We start from the raw sequence: 15126 nt of genomic DNA on the forward strand, positions 1-15126 counted from the left end.
CTCATCTTATGAACCCTACTAGCCACTTCTAGGGAACTCATCAAAGATTCTGCCTGTTGATTTCAATCTCCCTCCCTCTGATATCAGTGAGGGGTTTTTGTTTGTTTTTCATTTTTGGTAGACATCAACATGTCCCTCTGTAATTTGCACTTTGAACACCCACAATTTGAGGCCTCTCTGGGCCTCATTTCTTTATCTTTAAAATGGGGCTGGGCTGGCTGGTGGGCGCAGTAGGTTAGAGCTCAGTGTTGATAACACCAGGTTCCAGGGTTCGGACCCCCTTACTGACCAGCCGCTGAAAAAAAGGGGGGGGGTCTAATAATATTTGTTCTTCCTGCCTGGTGGCTCCTGGGGGAGATCATGCCCAGCAGCCACTCGTGAGTCTTCCCTGGAGGAACCAAGCAGGCCAGCTGGGCCTTTGACAGGGGACGGGAACAGAGATAAGGAAAAAGGCCGAAAATATCTAGTCTCACTCTAGGGGAGACAAAATTGGCACCTGGAAATTGCCTGGAACAGACAAGAAGTGTCATTGCCACCATCACCACAAAAGATCTTGGGTTTGTGTCTTTCTGCTTGTGACTTTTGAGAGCTGCTTGACGCAGCCTTGTGTGCCCAGAAGTGTATGGTCTGTGTCACATAACCCTGGCATCATGAGCATGCCAATCGCAAGCAGGAAGCAAGCCCAGGTGAGGAGCAGGAGGGGACAGTTGTCAGTAGGTAAAAGCATATGTTTTCGCCCTGGGCAGGTCAGAGGGTAGGAGGCTGTGAGGAGTGATGGGGAGCTGTGGAGATGGGGGCAGCCCACCCCCCATCCAGCATGCCCCCTCCTGCTGCGGGGCTGGGAAGAAACTGGGTTCTGAGGCCAGAGGAGGTGGGGATGGGAGGGGGACAACAGAAATGAGAAACGTGGTGCAAGCTCTTTCTGCTCACTCCCCACCTTCCTGGTTGGCGATGTTGTGATTGTTCCAGGATGTGGCCTGGTGGTTTTAATTTCCTTTCTTCCACATAGTGATAACAATGGCCACTGTTTGTGTACCCACAGTGGGCCTGCATCCTGGACACCTTCCCTGTGTTGCGTCATTCCACCCTCAGGCCAACCCTGGAAGGCTGGAGGAGAGCCAGGTCTGTCCCTTCAGTGGCCATGCTGCTGTGAGTCCATGGGAGCCCCCCTAGCCCCAGTGCTGGGTGCACAGGCTGGGACACTGAGGAAGGGGTCTGTCCTCTGGGGGTGAGAATCTTTCTTTGATCCAGGTGGACCCCCGTGGTGACCTTCCTTCTCTTAACCTGAGTGGGCTGGTGGTGCTGGATGGTCTCGATGTTCCCTCCTTCCCAGGAGCACCTCTCTCTCTGGGTACCTGTGGGCTGTCCTCTGAGAAGCCTCTCTGCTGCTTTTCTAAGCCAGGCATGACCCCCAGGTGACCCCATCTTCCAGGCTGCCAACCTCACGGGCTCAGCTTATACTCCCACTTTCTTTAGAAACTAAAGTCACATTTGGAAGAGAGGGAGAAGAAAAAAATCGCCCATAAATGTAGTACCCTCATCTACTCAGTATTTTGGTGTGTTTTCTATCAGTCTTTTTTTTCTATGCATAATTTTTACTCAGTTAAATTATATTTTAATAAACTTTAGAAGTGCCAAGCTTTGTGCTAGGGGTGAGTATACAGAGATGAAAAGACCCAGCAGCTGCTCTTGAGAAGCTCAGACTCCGGAGTCAGCCCATCTGGCTCTAATCCTCCACCTACTAGCTGTATGACCTTTGGCATATTTCTTTACCTCTCTGTTTTCTGGTTTTCTCATAGGTTAAATAAATATAATAGGGTGGTGTGTAGATGAAATGATTAATGTATGTAAAGCTCTTAGGACAATGCTAGAGCACAGACAGAAGAAGGCCCAGTAGTGTTTGGTATGATTCTTTATTAGGAAGCTTGGCAGGGGCAGATGTAACACACTGGGGTAGAATAGGAGAGATGTGTTGAAAGTAGGGGCAGCACAGAGCAAGGAGAGAGGACCTGGGGCTAGGGCCGGTGCATCAAGAACATTTTAGGAGGATGTGAGAGCTGAGCTTGGATTTGAAGCATGATCAGGGCTTTTGCAGACAGAAGAGAGAAAGGGCATTCCAGGTAGGCGTAGCAACGTAGACAGGCACGGAGGTGTGCAACAGTATTGCTTTCTGGAATTGTGCGTGGTTTGGAGTGGACAGGGTGGAAAATACGTAGCAGGGGCTGGAGAGGCTTGAGACAGGGGAGGCTGCACAGGGAGGCAGGGGCTTTGCGGGCCATGCTTGCAGTGTGCAAAAACAGCACAGGTGGTGTCGTGGCTCGTGTCAATGAGCCTTGTAACAGGACAGCACGAGCTTTTCCTTACTTGTTACAGTCTTCACAATCACAACTTTTAATGGCCACACGGAATCTCGGGTAAACATATTGTAGTTTACCATTTTCCTAATGTTGGATGTCAAAGTTGCTTCCATTTTTGCGTCATAAGGAAGATGGTTGCAGTGCGTATTGATGTGTGTGCTACACCTCCCGTTTGGGGGTTCTTTTCCTGGGACTGATTCCTATACCTTCCCCTGGGGTCTTCCCCTCTTCCCTAGTTTGGAGAGGGGCATGGGCACCCCAGCTCCTCTGTTCACATAGCCCTCAAGTGCAGAAGGAGGAAAGAAACTTGGCTCAAGCCTAAGTATTCTCTGAAATGTTTGGTGAGTACTGTCCCCATTTTACAGTAGGGAAAAACTGAGGATCACGATCTTCTCACACCATATCTTACTACTGATCATAAAAGGTAGGACATTACAAAGCTTCAGAATCTTTTCAGAGCTTTGCCATCATTGTTCTCTAAGCCTCAGTTTCCTTATCTGTGAAAGGGAGCTAACGTTTATTGAACATTTACTGTCTGCTGGGTGCTATTATTAAGCATTGTTATGGTTCCCATGTTACAGATGAGGGAAGTGAGGCATAGAGAGGTTGGGGAACTTGCTCAAAGTCACACAGCTGGTCAGTGGTGAGGCCGGGATTTGAACACGGTCTGGTTCCAGATCCGCACCAAGCTCTCAGTGCACCTGCTTCGTGGTTTTGTGAGAATTAAATGAGACTGTCAAGTAAAGTGCTTAGCTCAGGACCTACTGCACAGTAAGTGTTCAGTAATTGTCTCCTGGTGTAATTATTAACATCGACCCTTACTCCCGTTTTAGATGACTCTTTGGAGACCTCCTGTTTTTGTCTTCCTTCTGTCTGCAAGGTTGATTCTCTCCTCAGCACATAGGCCAGGGCAGAAAAGGCTGTGGACTAGCATCCCTCAGATACTAGGCCACTCTCCCCCAGGGTGCCCACACTCCCACGCTGTCCTCAGTGTCTGACGCACTCTTTTGGCAGGTGATGTGCTGGCACAGAGGCAGAGGACAGCCTCCAGCTTATTGTCACCTGGCTTTGGTGGCAGTGCCTTAGGAAGGCAGTGTATCTTCTGGAACCTAGGAAATAACAAGATATCTAATTCCATCATCCACCATGACTCTGTGAACATGCGTCGTAAAATTACCACCCAAACACACGCTCACTGTAAGTGTCTACATTCACATTCATTTCTCAGCAGCTCATTTTTGTGTTCTCTGTCTCAGAGCTCTCTGGAAAGCAGTGGTAGCAGGCATCAAAGGACTTAGACAAATGCTCACTGTCCCTTTTCCCCTGATGGAGTGTGATATGATCCTGTCCCCTTTCGGTGTCTGGTAGAGAGGGGACACTGCTTTTGCTTGTGGAATTAAAATGACCTATGCTGAGCAATTTGAGTGCCAAAAATTGTCCCTCTAACTTAAGGAGTGAGAACCCTTCTCTTTGCCCAGGGCATTGCTGCCTAGAATGTGCATTCACGTCTCTGTCTCCTTTGATCAATACAATTCCACGATACAGATGAGGAAACTGAGTCTCTGTTGGGGATGCTGGGTCAGGGAGTGGGCAGTTAAGGTTGCCTGTGCACAATGGCAGCACAGGAAGGCAGCCTTCTAGGTCTCCAGCCTGGCCCGAGGGCTGTGTAACTCCCCTCAGGCCTTCTTACCTCCCACTCACTGTGTTTCTCTTTCTTTCCTCTCCATTTCAGGTCCCTCCAGGCCCAGAATTAGGCGACAGCACTGGTGGGGAGCCATCTGGGTGCCTGTGCAGGAAACCACTGCACTTGGTGAGGTGGGCATGGGAGAACGAGCCCAGCTGACCAGAGACCCCGTTTTCTTCCAGACCGAGGAGGAAGGCGGTGGGGCCTCCCCACCTGCCCCACAGAAGATGCAGTTCTTCGGCCGCCTGGTCAATACCCTCAGTAGTGTCACCACCTTGTTCTCTAACCCATTCCGGGTGAAGGAGGTAGCTCTGGCCGACTACAGCTTGAGTGACCGGGCTCGGGAGGAAGGGCAGCTGATTCTGTTCCAGAACACTCCCAGTCGCACCTGGGACTGCATCCTGGTTAATCCCAGGAACTCACAGAGTGGATTCCGGTGGGTGCTGGGCAGCTGGGACACACACTTCTCTCCCTTGACTCCTCTCAGTTTTCAGACTGGATGTCCCTTGGCCGAGAAGCAGCTTTTTTGGGTCTCCAGCTGAGGGGCTGGAGAGGGGTGGGAGAGAGGAGATACTGTGCTCTTGGAGTGGAGGGAGGGGTTTCCTAGATTGCACACTTTCTGGCCCATCAAGGTCCCAATGGAAGGGGACTGGGGATGGAAGACTGGGTTGCTTCCTGCCTGGAGGCTTGACCTATGCAGAGCAAGGGAAGGAAGAAGGACAGGGAAGCTGAGAAGGGCCACAGAGGTGAGGCCCACTGGAGTAAGCTTTAACCCTGGTTCCCTCAGCTCTGTCCTGGCTTCTTACCCTTCCCTTCTAGCCCAAGGGTGTCCCAACATGGTCTAAGAAGTGACAGCTCTGTCCAGCCCTGACAGGCCCTCTGAACAAACCCTGGCCAGCTGCAGGGCTGCTTGGGGCAAGGGGAAAGCAGTAGCCAGGATCCAAAGGCAGGAGCCAGTGGGGCTTGGCAGAATGGCGTCGAGTTGGGCTTATACTGATGTCCCCTTTTCTGTTCATTCTTCCATCTGGCTGTCCTGTCATCCATCCATTCAGCATGCACTGAGCACCTCCAGTGTCTCCAGAGTCCCAGGCCCAGCTGGCCCTCTGAGATGACAAATGTGGTCTGTGTCTTTAAGGAACATGCAGTCTGGTGGTGGTCACATGCAAACAGGTGTAACGCCAATGTGAGGAGTGCTCTGACTGAGGGACAGCCAGGGAACACGGGACACAAGGAGTGGCCACTTCCTGGTGGGCTGGCCGAGGCCTTGAGAGCTCCTCTGTGGCTGGAAGAATGAGGAAGAGTCTGTTCAGTAGAATAAAGTGGAGAGGCATGGAGGTGTGAACCTGCAGGCAGAGGGCGCTGGCTGGATCCCAGGTGCATCCAGGGCTTTGGTGAAAAGTGAGGCTGGAGGGAGCAGCTGGGGGTCATTCAGATTGAGGAGGTATGTCAGCAGGAGTCTCAGCAGATGGCAAGCTGGGAGCCAGGGACCAGACACCAGGAGAAGAGCAAGGCAGGTATCAGGGCCTCAGCCAGTCAGGTCAGAATTGAGACCCCAGCTCCACCAGTTCTGACACAGCAGGGAAAGTCAAAACTCTAGTGCAGATGGGCATGAGCTGCCTCCTTCTGGCTGGCCTTGGTCAGGACTTGCCCTGGATGGGGCAGGCTTGAATCTGCAGCTCCAGAACCCCTTTGCAGGCCTGAGCCAAAGCTGTTGGGAAGGCACAGCTGACCAGGGCAGTGGGTCTACTCCTTGGAGGGCCACTCTACTCTACTTTTGAGATGCCCTGCCCTGACATCCTGACTGTACTACCCTGCACCTGCAAATAATTAACAAGTCCTCTCAGTTGTAAATATCCCTAGACAGGATTCCAGATTTATGTCAGTAAGCCTGAGCCTCTTTGCCAGCAGTTTATTAACTACACCTGTGCCATTCCTACCATTAATAGGGTGGTACTTTATAGAATGTTTTCACATGTTACATTAGCACATCTGTCACCAACCCACTGAGGCAGGCAAGGAAGGCAGTGTCCCATTTTATGGATGAGGAAACTGAGGCTCAGGATGCTAAGTGATTCATCCTAGGTTGCACAGGAAGCAGTGAAGAAACAATCTGTCTTCTGGTTCCTAAGCTGTTTCTCTTTCTGTGCTGCTTCCATGTATTTGGACAGAATAAGGAGCATTGTGGGGGTTTCAAGCTAAGCACATTATCTCCTCTCAGAATTCCTGACATGCCTATCTTGGCTCAGGAGTCTTTTTCACCTTCTCCTTAACCTGCTCCCACCCAAGCATTTCATTTCGGTAAATGGCATCACCATCTGTCTACATGGTTGCACAATCCAGAAGCCCAAGAAGCCCAAGGGTGATCCTTCAGTCCTCAGGCTCCCTCACCCCCAGACCCAGGTCATTTCTGAGTTCTGGCAGGTTCTTCTCACATGTATGTCTTTAGTCCGCTGCTGCTGCTCAGTTGGTTATGCTTAGGTTTGGCTTGAGTGACAGCAAGCCTAACATAATAGTGGCTAAACGGGATAGAATTTCAGCTCTCTTCCAAGTGATAGCCACAGCAGTTGAGGCCTCCATTCTCTAGGTCACCACATGGTCCCAAATGGCCACACCAGATCCAGCCATTGCATCCACCTTTCCAGCCAGCAGGGAAGCAGAAGGATGGGGTGAAGAAGGGCACTTTCCCTCTTATGGGTCACTTCTCAGAAGTTGCACTCACTCCTTCCACCTAAATCCCATTGCCCAGAACTTAGTCACATGGCCACAGCTAACTGTAGGAGAGGCTGGGAGGTATAGCGTGTGGTGCAGACAGCTACGTGCCAATGTAAAGCCAGATGTTCTACCACTTTCCATCCTGCTGCTGGCATTCTTCCAGGCCAGGACCGGCCACTGTGCACATGGATTCCTGCGGCACCGAGCCTTCCAGACTGTCGCTCTGCCTGCTGTCTTGCTCTCCTCCCATCCTCTTCCAAGCTGCTCTCGGAGTGATCTTTCAGGGCACATCTGAACAAGTCATTCCCTGCTAAACTCTTCAAGGGCTTCCTGTTTCCTTAACATATCGAGTGCTTAATGTGGCTTAAAAAGGACCCTGTGATGGAGCCTCTGTCTCTCTTGTCATTCAGCTCTGGCCACCTTCTGCTCCTGACCTTTGCCCAGGCTCTTATCTTGGCCTAGAAAACTCTCCCTCTCTTTGCCTGCCTCATTTCTACTTGCCCTTCCCTGACTTTCAGGCTAGAGGAGGAGCTTCTGCTGTACATCCCTGTAGCACCCCATCCCTGCACTGGGGAGCCTGTCTTCCTGATAGGTCACAAACCCCATGAGGGCAGGAGCTATGTCTCTCTTGGTCACCAGAGTGGGATGAACGAATGTGACATATTCATTCAGCTTGACGGTATGTCCCAGAGTGGCGGAAGACTTGCATCCAGGGCAGCAGAGGGGGTGAGCTGGGCAGTGGGAGGTGGAAGGAAGGTGGAGAGTAGGGTGCAGGAGTTGAGGTTGTGAAGAGTTGCAAAAAGGTAATGCCAAGGCGGAGGGTGTGACCTGGGAGCGAGGGCTGCAGTGGGGTGGGGACAGGGCTGAGGGGTGGGGAGGGGGCCGAGGCCTTGGATGAGGGTTCAGGGCACTGGCAAGAACACCCTGCAGTTGATGGAGAGAAGGCTTGCTATATAACGGGGCTGAGGTTCTGCCTTTTAAATGTCTCATCCTCCTCCATTTCCTGGAGGGCTTTGGGCTGTCCCCAAAGTACTCCAAGCATATTGGAGTAGATGGCGAGGTCCCACCCCCAGCCTCAGGCTCCTGGTGAAGGGGTCCTTTTGTTCTTTTGCTGCCATTGCTGCTGTCAGGAATAGTATCAGGATGGGGGTGGAATCAGAATCTTCTGAATCCTTGGCTTTTATTCCTACGGCCCGTGAGTTCCACAGCAGCCCTTCTGGGTAGAGAGATCGCCCCTGGCTGACACAGATCGCAACAGCAGTAGTATCTATAGTTCATTAATTAGTGACTACTGCCTGCTAGGCACTGGTCTAAGTATTAACTCATTTCATCTTCACAGTAGTCCCAGGAGGTCTAGGCTGATTATGGACCCCCTCTTACAGATGAGGTCACACAGGCTCGGAGAATTTAAGTAACTTGCCTAAGGTCACACAGCTGGTCAGCTGCAGGGTTACTCAAACCCTGGCATTCTGGCTCTGGAACCCTCTTCTCACTTTTCTTACATCAGGGCCCACTTTGCAGTTTGGCGAGCTGGCCAGGGCTCCATGCTCCCAGGCTATCCTGGGCCCTCCCTTCCTGACATGGTTCAGGGCCCTGGTGCTTCCAGAGTGAGCCCTTAAAAGTCACTGTAGCTTTGCTGTGTACATTATGATAGCATCACTACTTCTGTTCCTGGTACAGATTAATTATCTACTGCTGACATTTTCTTGTAACGCATGATATTTGATGAAACCAGCCAACCTCTCAGCAGAAACAGGGCCATACTTCCCAGGCATCTGGGAAAGATGATCAAAGCACGGGGGCCATGTCATCTTTGCCTCCCTAAAGGGGACTGACTCTCTGGACTGGGACTTGGCTGTAAGACTGCCTGTCAGGAAACTTTAGACATGCCGAGTGGCCTGAGTCCTGGCCACCGAGCCTGGGGCATGTGCATTCATCCCTTTATCCAGCCCACAGCCCATCTTCACCCAGCAGAGCTGAAAGTGGCAGGTCTTTGTCCTTGAGGAGCTCAGGCAGTAGCCAAGAAAGGGGTCTGTTCCCAGTGTTGGTGAGATAAGTGTAATGATGGGAATGTGGAAAACTTATGTTCCCCAAGTGGGCCTCCCCCTTTGCTTTCTGTGCCCTTCTCTGACTCCCTGCCAGGCTGCCGCTGCTGTGTGAGCCTGTCCTTGTTCCCATCGGTTCCCCCACAGCGCCGTCCATACTTCTGGCCAGCCCTCTTGCTTTAAGCTGCCACGTGTCTCTTTACACATCCGTCTCCCCACTAGACCAGACCCCAGAGCTCCTAAAGGGCAAGGCCTGGGGCTGAGTCCCTTCCGTGTCCTACTGCCCGGTGTCCAGCCAGGCACTCTAGAGGTGCATGGTGAATATTTGGTGACTGGATGAATGAATCCATGATCCCCGAAGGTAGTGTGTTTGACAGGAGGGATCAAAAGAGGTTTCACTGAGGTGGTTGGAACAGAGATGGACCTTAAAGGGTCCATCTCACTAGGGAAGGTGAGAGAGAAAGGGCCCTGCAGGGAGCGTGCCCGTCACGGGCAAAGGCAAGAGGGCTGAGGCGAACTCTGGAGAAGCTGTGAGACAGGAAGGGCCCATGCTGGGCTTCAAAACTGCAGTCAGACACGCTTCAACCTCATGATTTTGGGCCATTTTTTGGTCTGAGTCTCCCTGGAGAGTACCACAGGACCCGGTCCTCCCCTAAATGCATATCCATACTTTTTATTTTCTCGTTAGCTGGCCAGTACAGGGATCCGAACCCTCAACCTTGGTGTTATAACACTACGTTCTGATCAACTGAGCTAACTGGCCAGCCCCGTATCCACACATTTTTGCCTGTAGTTTCAAGAGGTTCATTGACCCCCTGAGGCTTATCTGCAGTCCCCCCCACCAAGGCAGAGGGGGAGGCTTCTCAGATCACACCAGGTAGCTTTAGTCTTGGGGGCTCAGTTCTAGAAAAGAAGAGGTACACAGCTCCAGGAGTCCTGTGGATGCACAGCCATCTCCCCGAATCCCTTTCTCACCTCCTTGCCCGCACCTGATTTTCCCCCAGGACGCTGCTTCCCCTACAGCTTCTCCAGAATATTCTCTCCCAGACTTTCTCCACCTGGGCCTGGAGGTGGGGGAGGGCCCTCCTTGTCCCTCAGCCTGGACTCTCACGTTCTCAGTCCTCGTGGCAGGCATCCATGACTCTGGGGCCCTCCCCACATCCTCATGATGTGAGCCCTGGCTCAGTGTTGACTCTGGTTCCTGACCTCTCCTTGTCCATATGGCCATTCCCGGGACCTCATCGTCACCAGTCCCAGCAGCTCTTCCATAAATACAAGTCTCAAGCACGCCACTTTCCATCCTCTGCCTCCTTCAAGCTCGTTCATTCTGGTCCTCTGGCCTCTGTGACAGTGGATTATTCCTGCCCTTTCATGTGCCTCTTCCTACCTTGCTTACACTCCAGGCCCGCTAGTATCGCCACTGCCTGTGTTCTTGCTTTTCTGTCTCCTCACTATATTGGTTCAGTGAAATCCAGCATGAGTTGATTCCAGGTCTCCACCAGGGCTGGAGGAACACACCTTCCTGCTGACTGCATGTGAGCTGCAAGTGAGCCTGTGATGCAATTTGACAGTCTTTCCACATTTCTCTGGTTTACGACCTCTCCCCTCTGCCTCTAGCCCCTCCCCTCCAAGCTTACTCCAGCTTATGGGCTTGCTTCTGTGTCACTGAGAAAGAGAAACAAGCAGAAGAGAAGAGAACCACCACAGCTCCCCCACCCCGTCTACCACCTCCACACCCATCTGTTCTTTTTTCCTGTTGTCACCATAGATGACCATCTGTGTGTCTAGCTAAGGCTGGTCCCCCCACTTGAGGCCATTGTCCTCTCTCATCCCTTCACAACATCTCAGCGATTCTTTCCCCTCTCTCCTATGTAACGCTTTTGCCCTCTCTGTTATATATGTTCTACTACAGACTGAGTGTTTGTGTCCCCCAAGAATTCATATGTTGAAGTCCTAATCCCCAGTGTGATGGTATTGGAGGTGGGGCCTTGGGAGTTGATTAGTTAGTGAGGGTGGAGCCCTCATGAATGGGATTAATTCCCTTATAAGAAGAGAAACGAGATGATCTCTCTTGGCCATGTGAGGATACAACAAGAAGGCAGCCATCTGCAAACCATGAAGAGGGCCTTCACCACAAACCCAATCATCCAGTGGCACCTTGATCTTGGAGTTCCTGGCCTCCAGAACTGTGAGAAATAAATGCCTGTTGTTTAAGCCACCCAGTCTATAGTATTCTGTTATAACAAACTGAACCAAGACATTTTCCATTACTATACAGTGTGCTCTTTTTTCTTAAAAAAAAATTAAAATGTCTTTTAGGGATCTGAACCCTTAAAAAAATCTTGTCTTCACTCCCCTTTCCCCTCCAGGTACTGCCTGTATTCAGTTGTCTTTATTCTTCCCCTCCTGTCCTTTCTCTTTAATCTTTTTGAAAATAGTGAACTATAACACATCTGGAAAAGTATATACAGCTCAGTGATTTATCATAAACACCTCTAACTACCACTCGTGTCAAGAAATAGAACATTGCAGCTCCCAAGAAGCCCCCCTTTTGTCTCTTCTCCCCAAAAGGTAACTAATAACATGACTTTTATGGTACTTGTTTGTGTGTCTGGCTCCTTTGCTCAACATTTTGTTGGTGAGATTTATATATGTTTTTGTATGTAGGCTGTATCAATCATTTTCACCGCGGTAAAATTCCATTTTATAACTATATCACAATTTTATTTATTCATTCTACTGTCGATGGAAATTTGGTTTATTTCTAGTTTTCTATAGTGCATATATGCATGCATTTCTGTTAGGCATGTACCTAGGAGTGGACCGGCTGGATCACAGGCCATACATATCTTCAGCTTTAGTAGATAATGCCCATTTGTTTTGCTAGCAGCAGTGAATGAGATTTCCTGTTACTTTGTATCCTCTGATACTTGATAACTGTCAGTTTAAAAAATATTAGTCATTCTGTGGGTGTCTAGAAGTATGTTGTTGTAGTTTTATTTTTCATTTGCCTGATTACAAATGAAGTCAAGCACTTTTTGAGACGTTGATTAACCATTTGGGTATCCTCTTCGATGAAGTACCAGCTCAATTCTCTTGACCACTTAAAAAATAAAGTTTACCTTTTTCTTAGAGAATTTAAGGAGGGTGTTGGGGGTGGGGTGGCGTATGTATTCCAAATACATATTCTTTGTTGGTTATGTGTGTTCAGGCATATACTCAGTGTTTGCCTTTTTTATTCTCTTAATGTTATTTATTGATAAACAGGAATTCTTAGTTTTAATGAAGTCACATTTATTCATCTTACCTTTTATGGTGTGCTTTTCATGTCTATTTAAGTATGTCCTACTTTTTCTTAATACTTTGAGAAGTATTCCTTCTTTCTCCTATTTTCTGAAAATTGTTTAAGATTGGTTTTCTTTCTTTCTTAAATATTCGGAAGAATTCATGGGTGAAGCAAGCCATTTGAGCCTGGAGTTTATTTGTGGGAAGCTTTTAAAATATGAATTTAACTTCTTTAACATATAGGATTACCAAATTTTCTCATTCTTCTGAGGTTAGTTTTGGTATGTGTGTTTTGAAGCAACTCTTCCATTTTATCTAAGTTGTCAAATTTGTTTGCATAGTTCATAATATCCTCTTTTTAATATATGAAGGATCTGAAGGGATGGTACTTTGTGTTTTCTCTATTTTTTTAGTTTTGCTAGGGGGTTGCTAATTTTTTAAATCTTTTCAAAGAACTAACTTTTGGCTTTTTTTTCCCAGTTGTATACCCAGTTTCTATTTCATTGATTTATGTATTCTTTTCTTTTTATCTTTTTAACCATATTTGCTGTTATTTTCTATCTTCTAAGATGAAAGCTTAAATCATTGATTTTTTTACTTTTAGCTATATAGTCTCCCTCTAAGCAATGCTTTAGTTGCATCTTAAACACTGTATTTTTATCATTCAATTAAGAATATTTTCATTTTCCATTGTGAATTCTTTTTTGACGCTGGATTTTAGAAGTGTATTGCTTAATTTTTCAAACATTTAGGGATTTTCTAGTCATCTTTTTGTGTGGGTTACTACTTAATTTGACTGTAGTCAGGGAACAAACTCCATGTTATTAGCCTTATGAATTTTATTGAGATTTGCATTATAAGCCAGCAAATGGTCTACTTTTGTAGATATTCTATGTGTACTTAAAAATAATGTGTATTCTGCAGATTTCTGCTATAGTGTTCTGTAAATGTCAGTTAGGTTGTGTTTGTTCATTGCGTTATATGGCTCTTCTGTAACCTTATTGAATTCTTGTCTACTTATTTTATCAGTTACCGAGAGAGGTATGTTAAAATCTCCAATTATGATTTTGGATTTATTTTTCTTTTTCTGTCAGATTTTGCTTTATATACTTTAAGACTATATTATTACATGCATAGGAAATTATCAGTCGTCTTGTTGAATTGACTTTTGTCATTGTAAAATGTCTCTCCTTAGCTCTATGAATACTATTTTTTTTTAAACTTACTTTTTTGGGGGGCGGGGGGGTTGTGGCTGGCTGGTACTGGGATCCAAATCCTTGACTTTGTTGTTTAAGGCTGTGCTCTTACCAACTGAGCTAACTGGCCAGCCCCTCTATGAATCTCTTGCTTTAAAGTCTGTTTTGTCTGATATTAGTGTAGGTACAGAAGTTTTATTTGGGTTAGTGTTTATATGGTAACTCTCCTTTTACTTTCAGTATTTTTGTATCCTTTTACATATGGTTATCTCTTATAAGAACTAGTTTTTATTCAGTCTGACAATCTTTGTCTTTGTATTGAAGTATTTAATCTATTTACATTTAAAGTAATTACTTGTATATTTGTGTTAAAGTCTACTGCCTTGCTCTTTGTTTTCTATTTGTCCTATTTTTCCTCCTTTTTGACCTTCTTTTGGATTAATCAAGTTTTCCCCCATTTCTCCTGTCCATTAGCTGTCTTATTAGTGTTTTAGTAGTTATAAAGATTATAATATGCATCCTTGACTTATAAGGTAGGCTTATTAAGTCTGCCTTAAATTCGTACTTTTTCCACTTCCCAGACAGTGCAAAAAACCTTTGAACCATTTTATTCCATTTATCCATCTATTGCCTTTTGCGCTATTATTGATATGTATTTGAATTTGAAATATATATATAAATATATATATATATATATTTATTTATTTATTTATTAAATAAAAAATAATGTTTGGGGCACCTCTCTTTCTTCCCCCTTCCCTCTTTCTCCCCCTCTCTCTATATATTTATGTCCTCCAAACTTCATTAATGTTCTTATAAACAGCCCATTTAGATTTGTCCACATATTTACCCTTCCCATTTTTCTTTATCCCTTCCTGCATTATCATACTTCCATCTGGGATGGTCTTCTGTCTGCCTAAAGAACTCTTTTGGTAATTCTTTTAGTGCACATCTGCTGGCAGTGAATTCTCTGTTTTTGTTTGTCTGAAAACAGCTATATTTTACCTTTATTTTTAAAATATAATTTCATTGAATTGAATTTTAGGCTTGCAGTTCTTTTGTTTTCTTTTTTGGTGGCTGGCTGGTATGGGGAGCCCAACTTGTGACCTTGGTGTTATAAGGCTGCACTCTAACCAACTGAGCTAATTGGCCAGCCCCTATTTTCTTTTATCTATTTAAAGATGTCATTTCATTGTCTTCTCACTTCCATTGTTTCAGTCACTGGTTAACTGTCAGTCTTATTGCATATTTGAAGGTAATGTGTCTTTTTTACCTCTGCTGCTTTTAAGATTTTCTCTGTATTCTATATTCTGTGGTTTTACTGTTATGCACCCAGATGGTTTCTTTCTTTATATTTGTATTTGGGGTTTGTAGAGCTTCTTGAATCTGTATCTTGATGTCTTTCATCAGGTTGGAATATTATCAGTCAATATTTTTATTGCTTCTGTTCTCTCTGTCCTCTCCTTTGGAGATTCCAGATGCACTTGTGTTAAACCTTTATACCATTTCTCATATGTCTCTTAATCTTTTTTATATTAGCCTTTTTCTTTCTGTAGTTTAGTTGAGGTATTTTCTCTCAACCTATTTCACTAGCCTAGTCTACTATTAGACTGATCTGTGTAATTCTTAATTTCAGTCACCATATTTTCCAGTTCTAAAATGTCCAATCAACTATTTTTTATAGATTTTTATCTTTTATTTTCTTGAACATATTAGGTTTTTAAAAGTCTCTATTTCATAACATTAATATCTGGATCACTGTGGTTTCTGTTTCTATTGTCTGCTTTTTCTTCTTGGACCTCTTTGGTCATTTCGTTCTGTTTTGTTTTGGGTTTTTTTGACATACT

At 46.5% G+C, this 15126-nt stretch overlaps 1 protein-coding gene across 4 annotated transcripts in view; it reads left to right on the plus strand.

Moving 5' to 3' along the window:
- The window catches only part of PLA2G6 (phospholipase A2 group VI), a 64147-nt gene that overhangs the window by 5951 nt on the left and 43070 nt on the right, over positions 1-15126 (plus strand). For 3 of the 4 annotated variants that reach the window (XM_063074667.1, XM_063074669.1, XM_063074670.1), the window contains exon 2: positions 4090-4477. In XM_063074667.1, coding sequence (XP_062930737.1) covers positions 4179-4477 — 299 coding nt within the window. In that variant the 5' untranslated portion in view covers positions 4090-4178. The remainder of the gene's footprint in view (positions 1-4089; positions 4478-15126) is intronic. The other variant, XM_063074668.1, reaches the window with a different exon arrangement.

Source organism: Cynocephalus volans, chromosome 12 (assembly GCF_027409185.1).
Source record: "Cynocephalus volans isolate mCynVol1 chromosome 12, mCynVol1.pri, whole genome shotgun sequence".
NCBI lineage: Eukaryota > Metazoa > Chordata > Mammalia > Dermoptera > Cynocephalidae > Cynocephalus > Cynocephalus volans.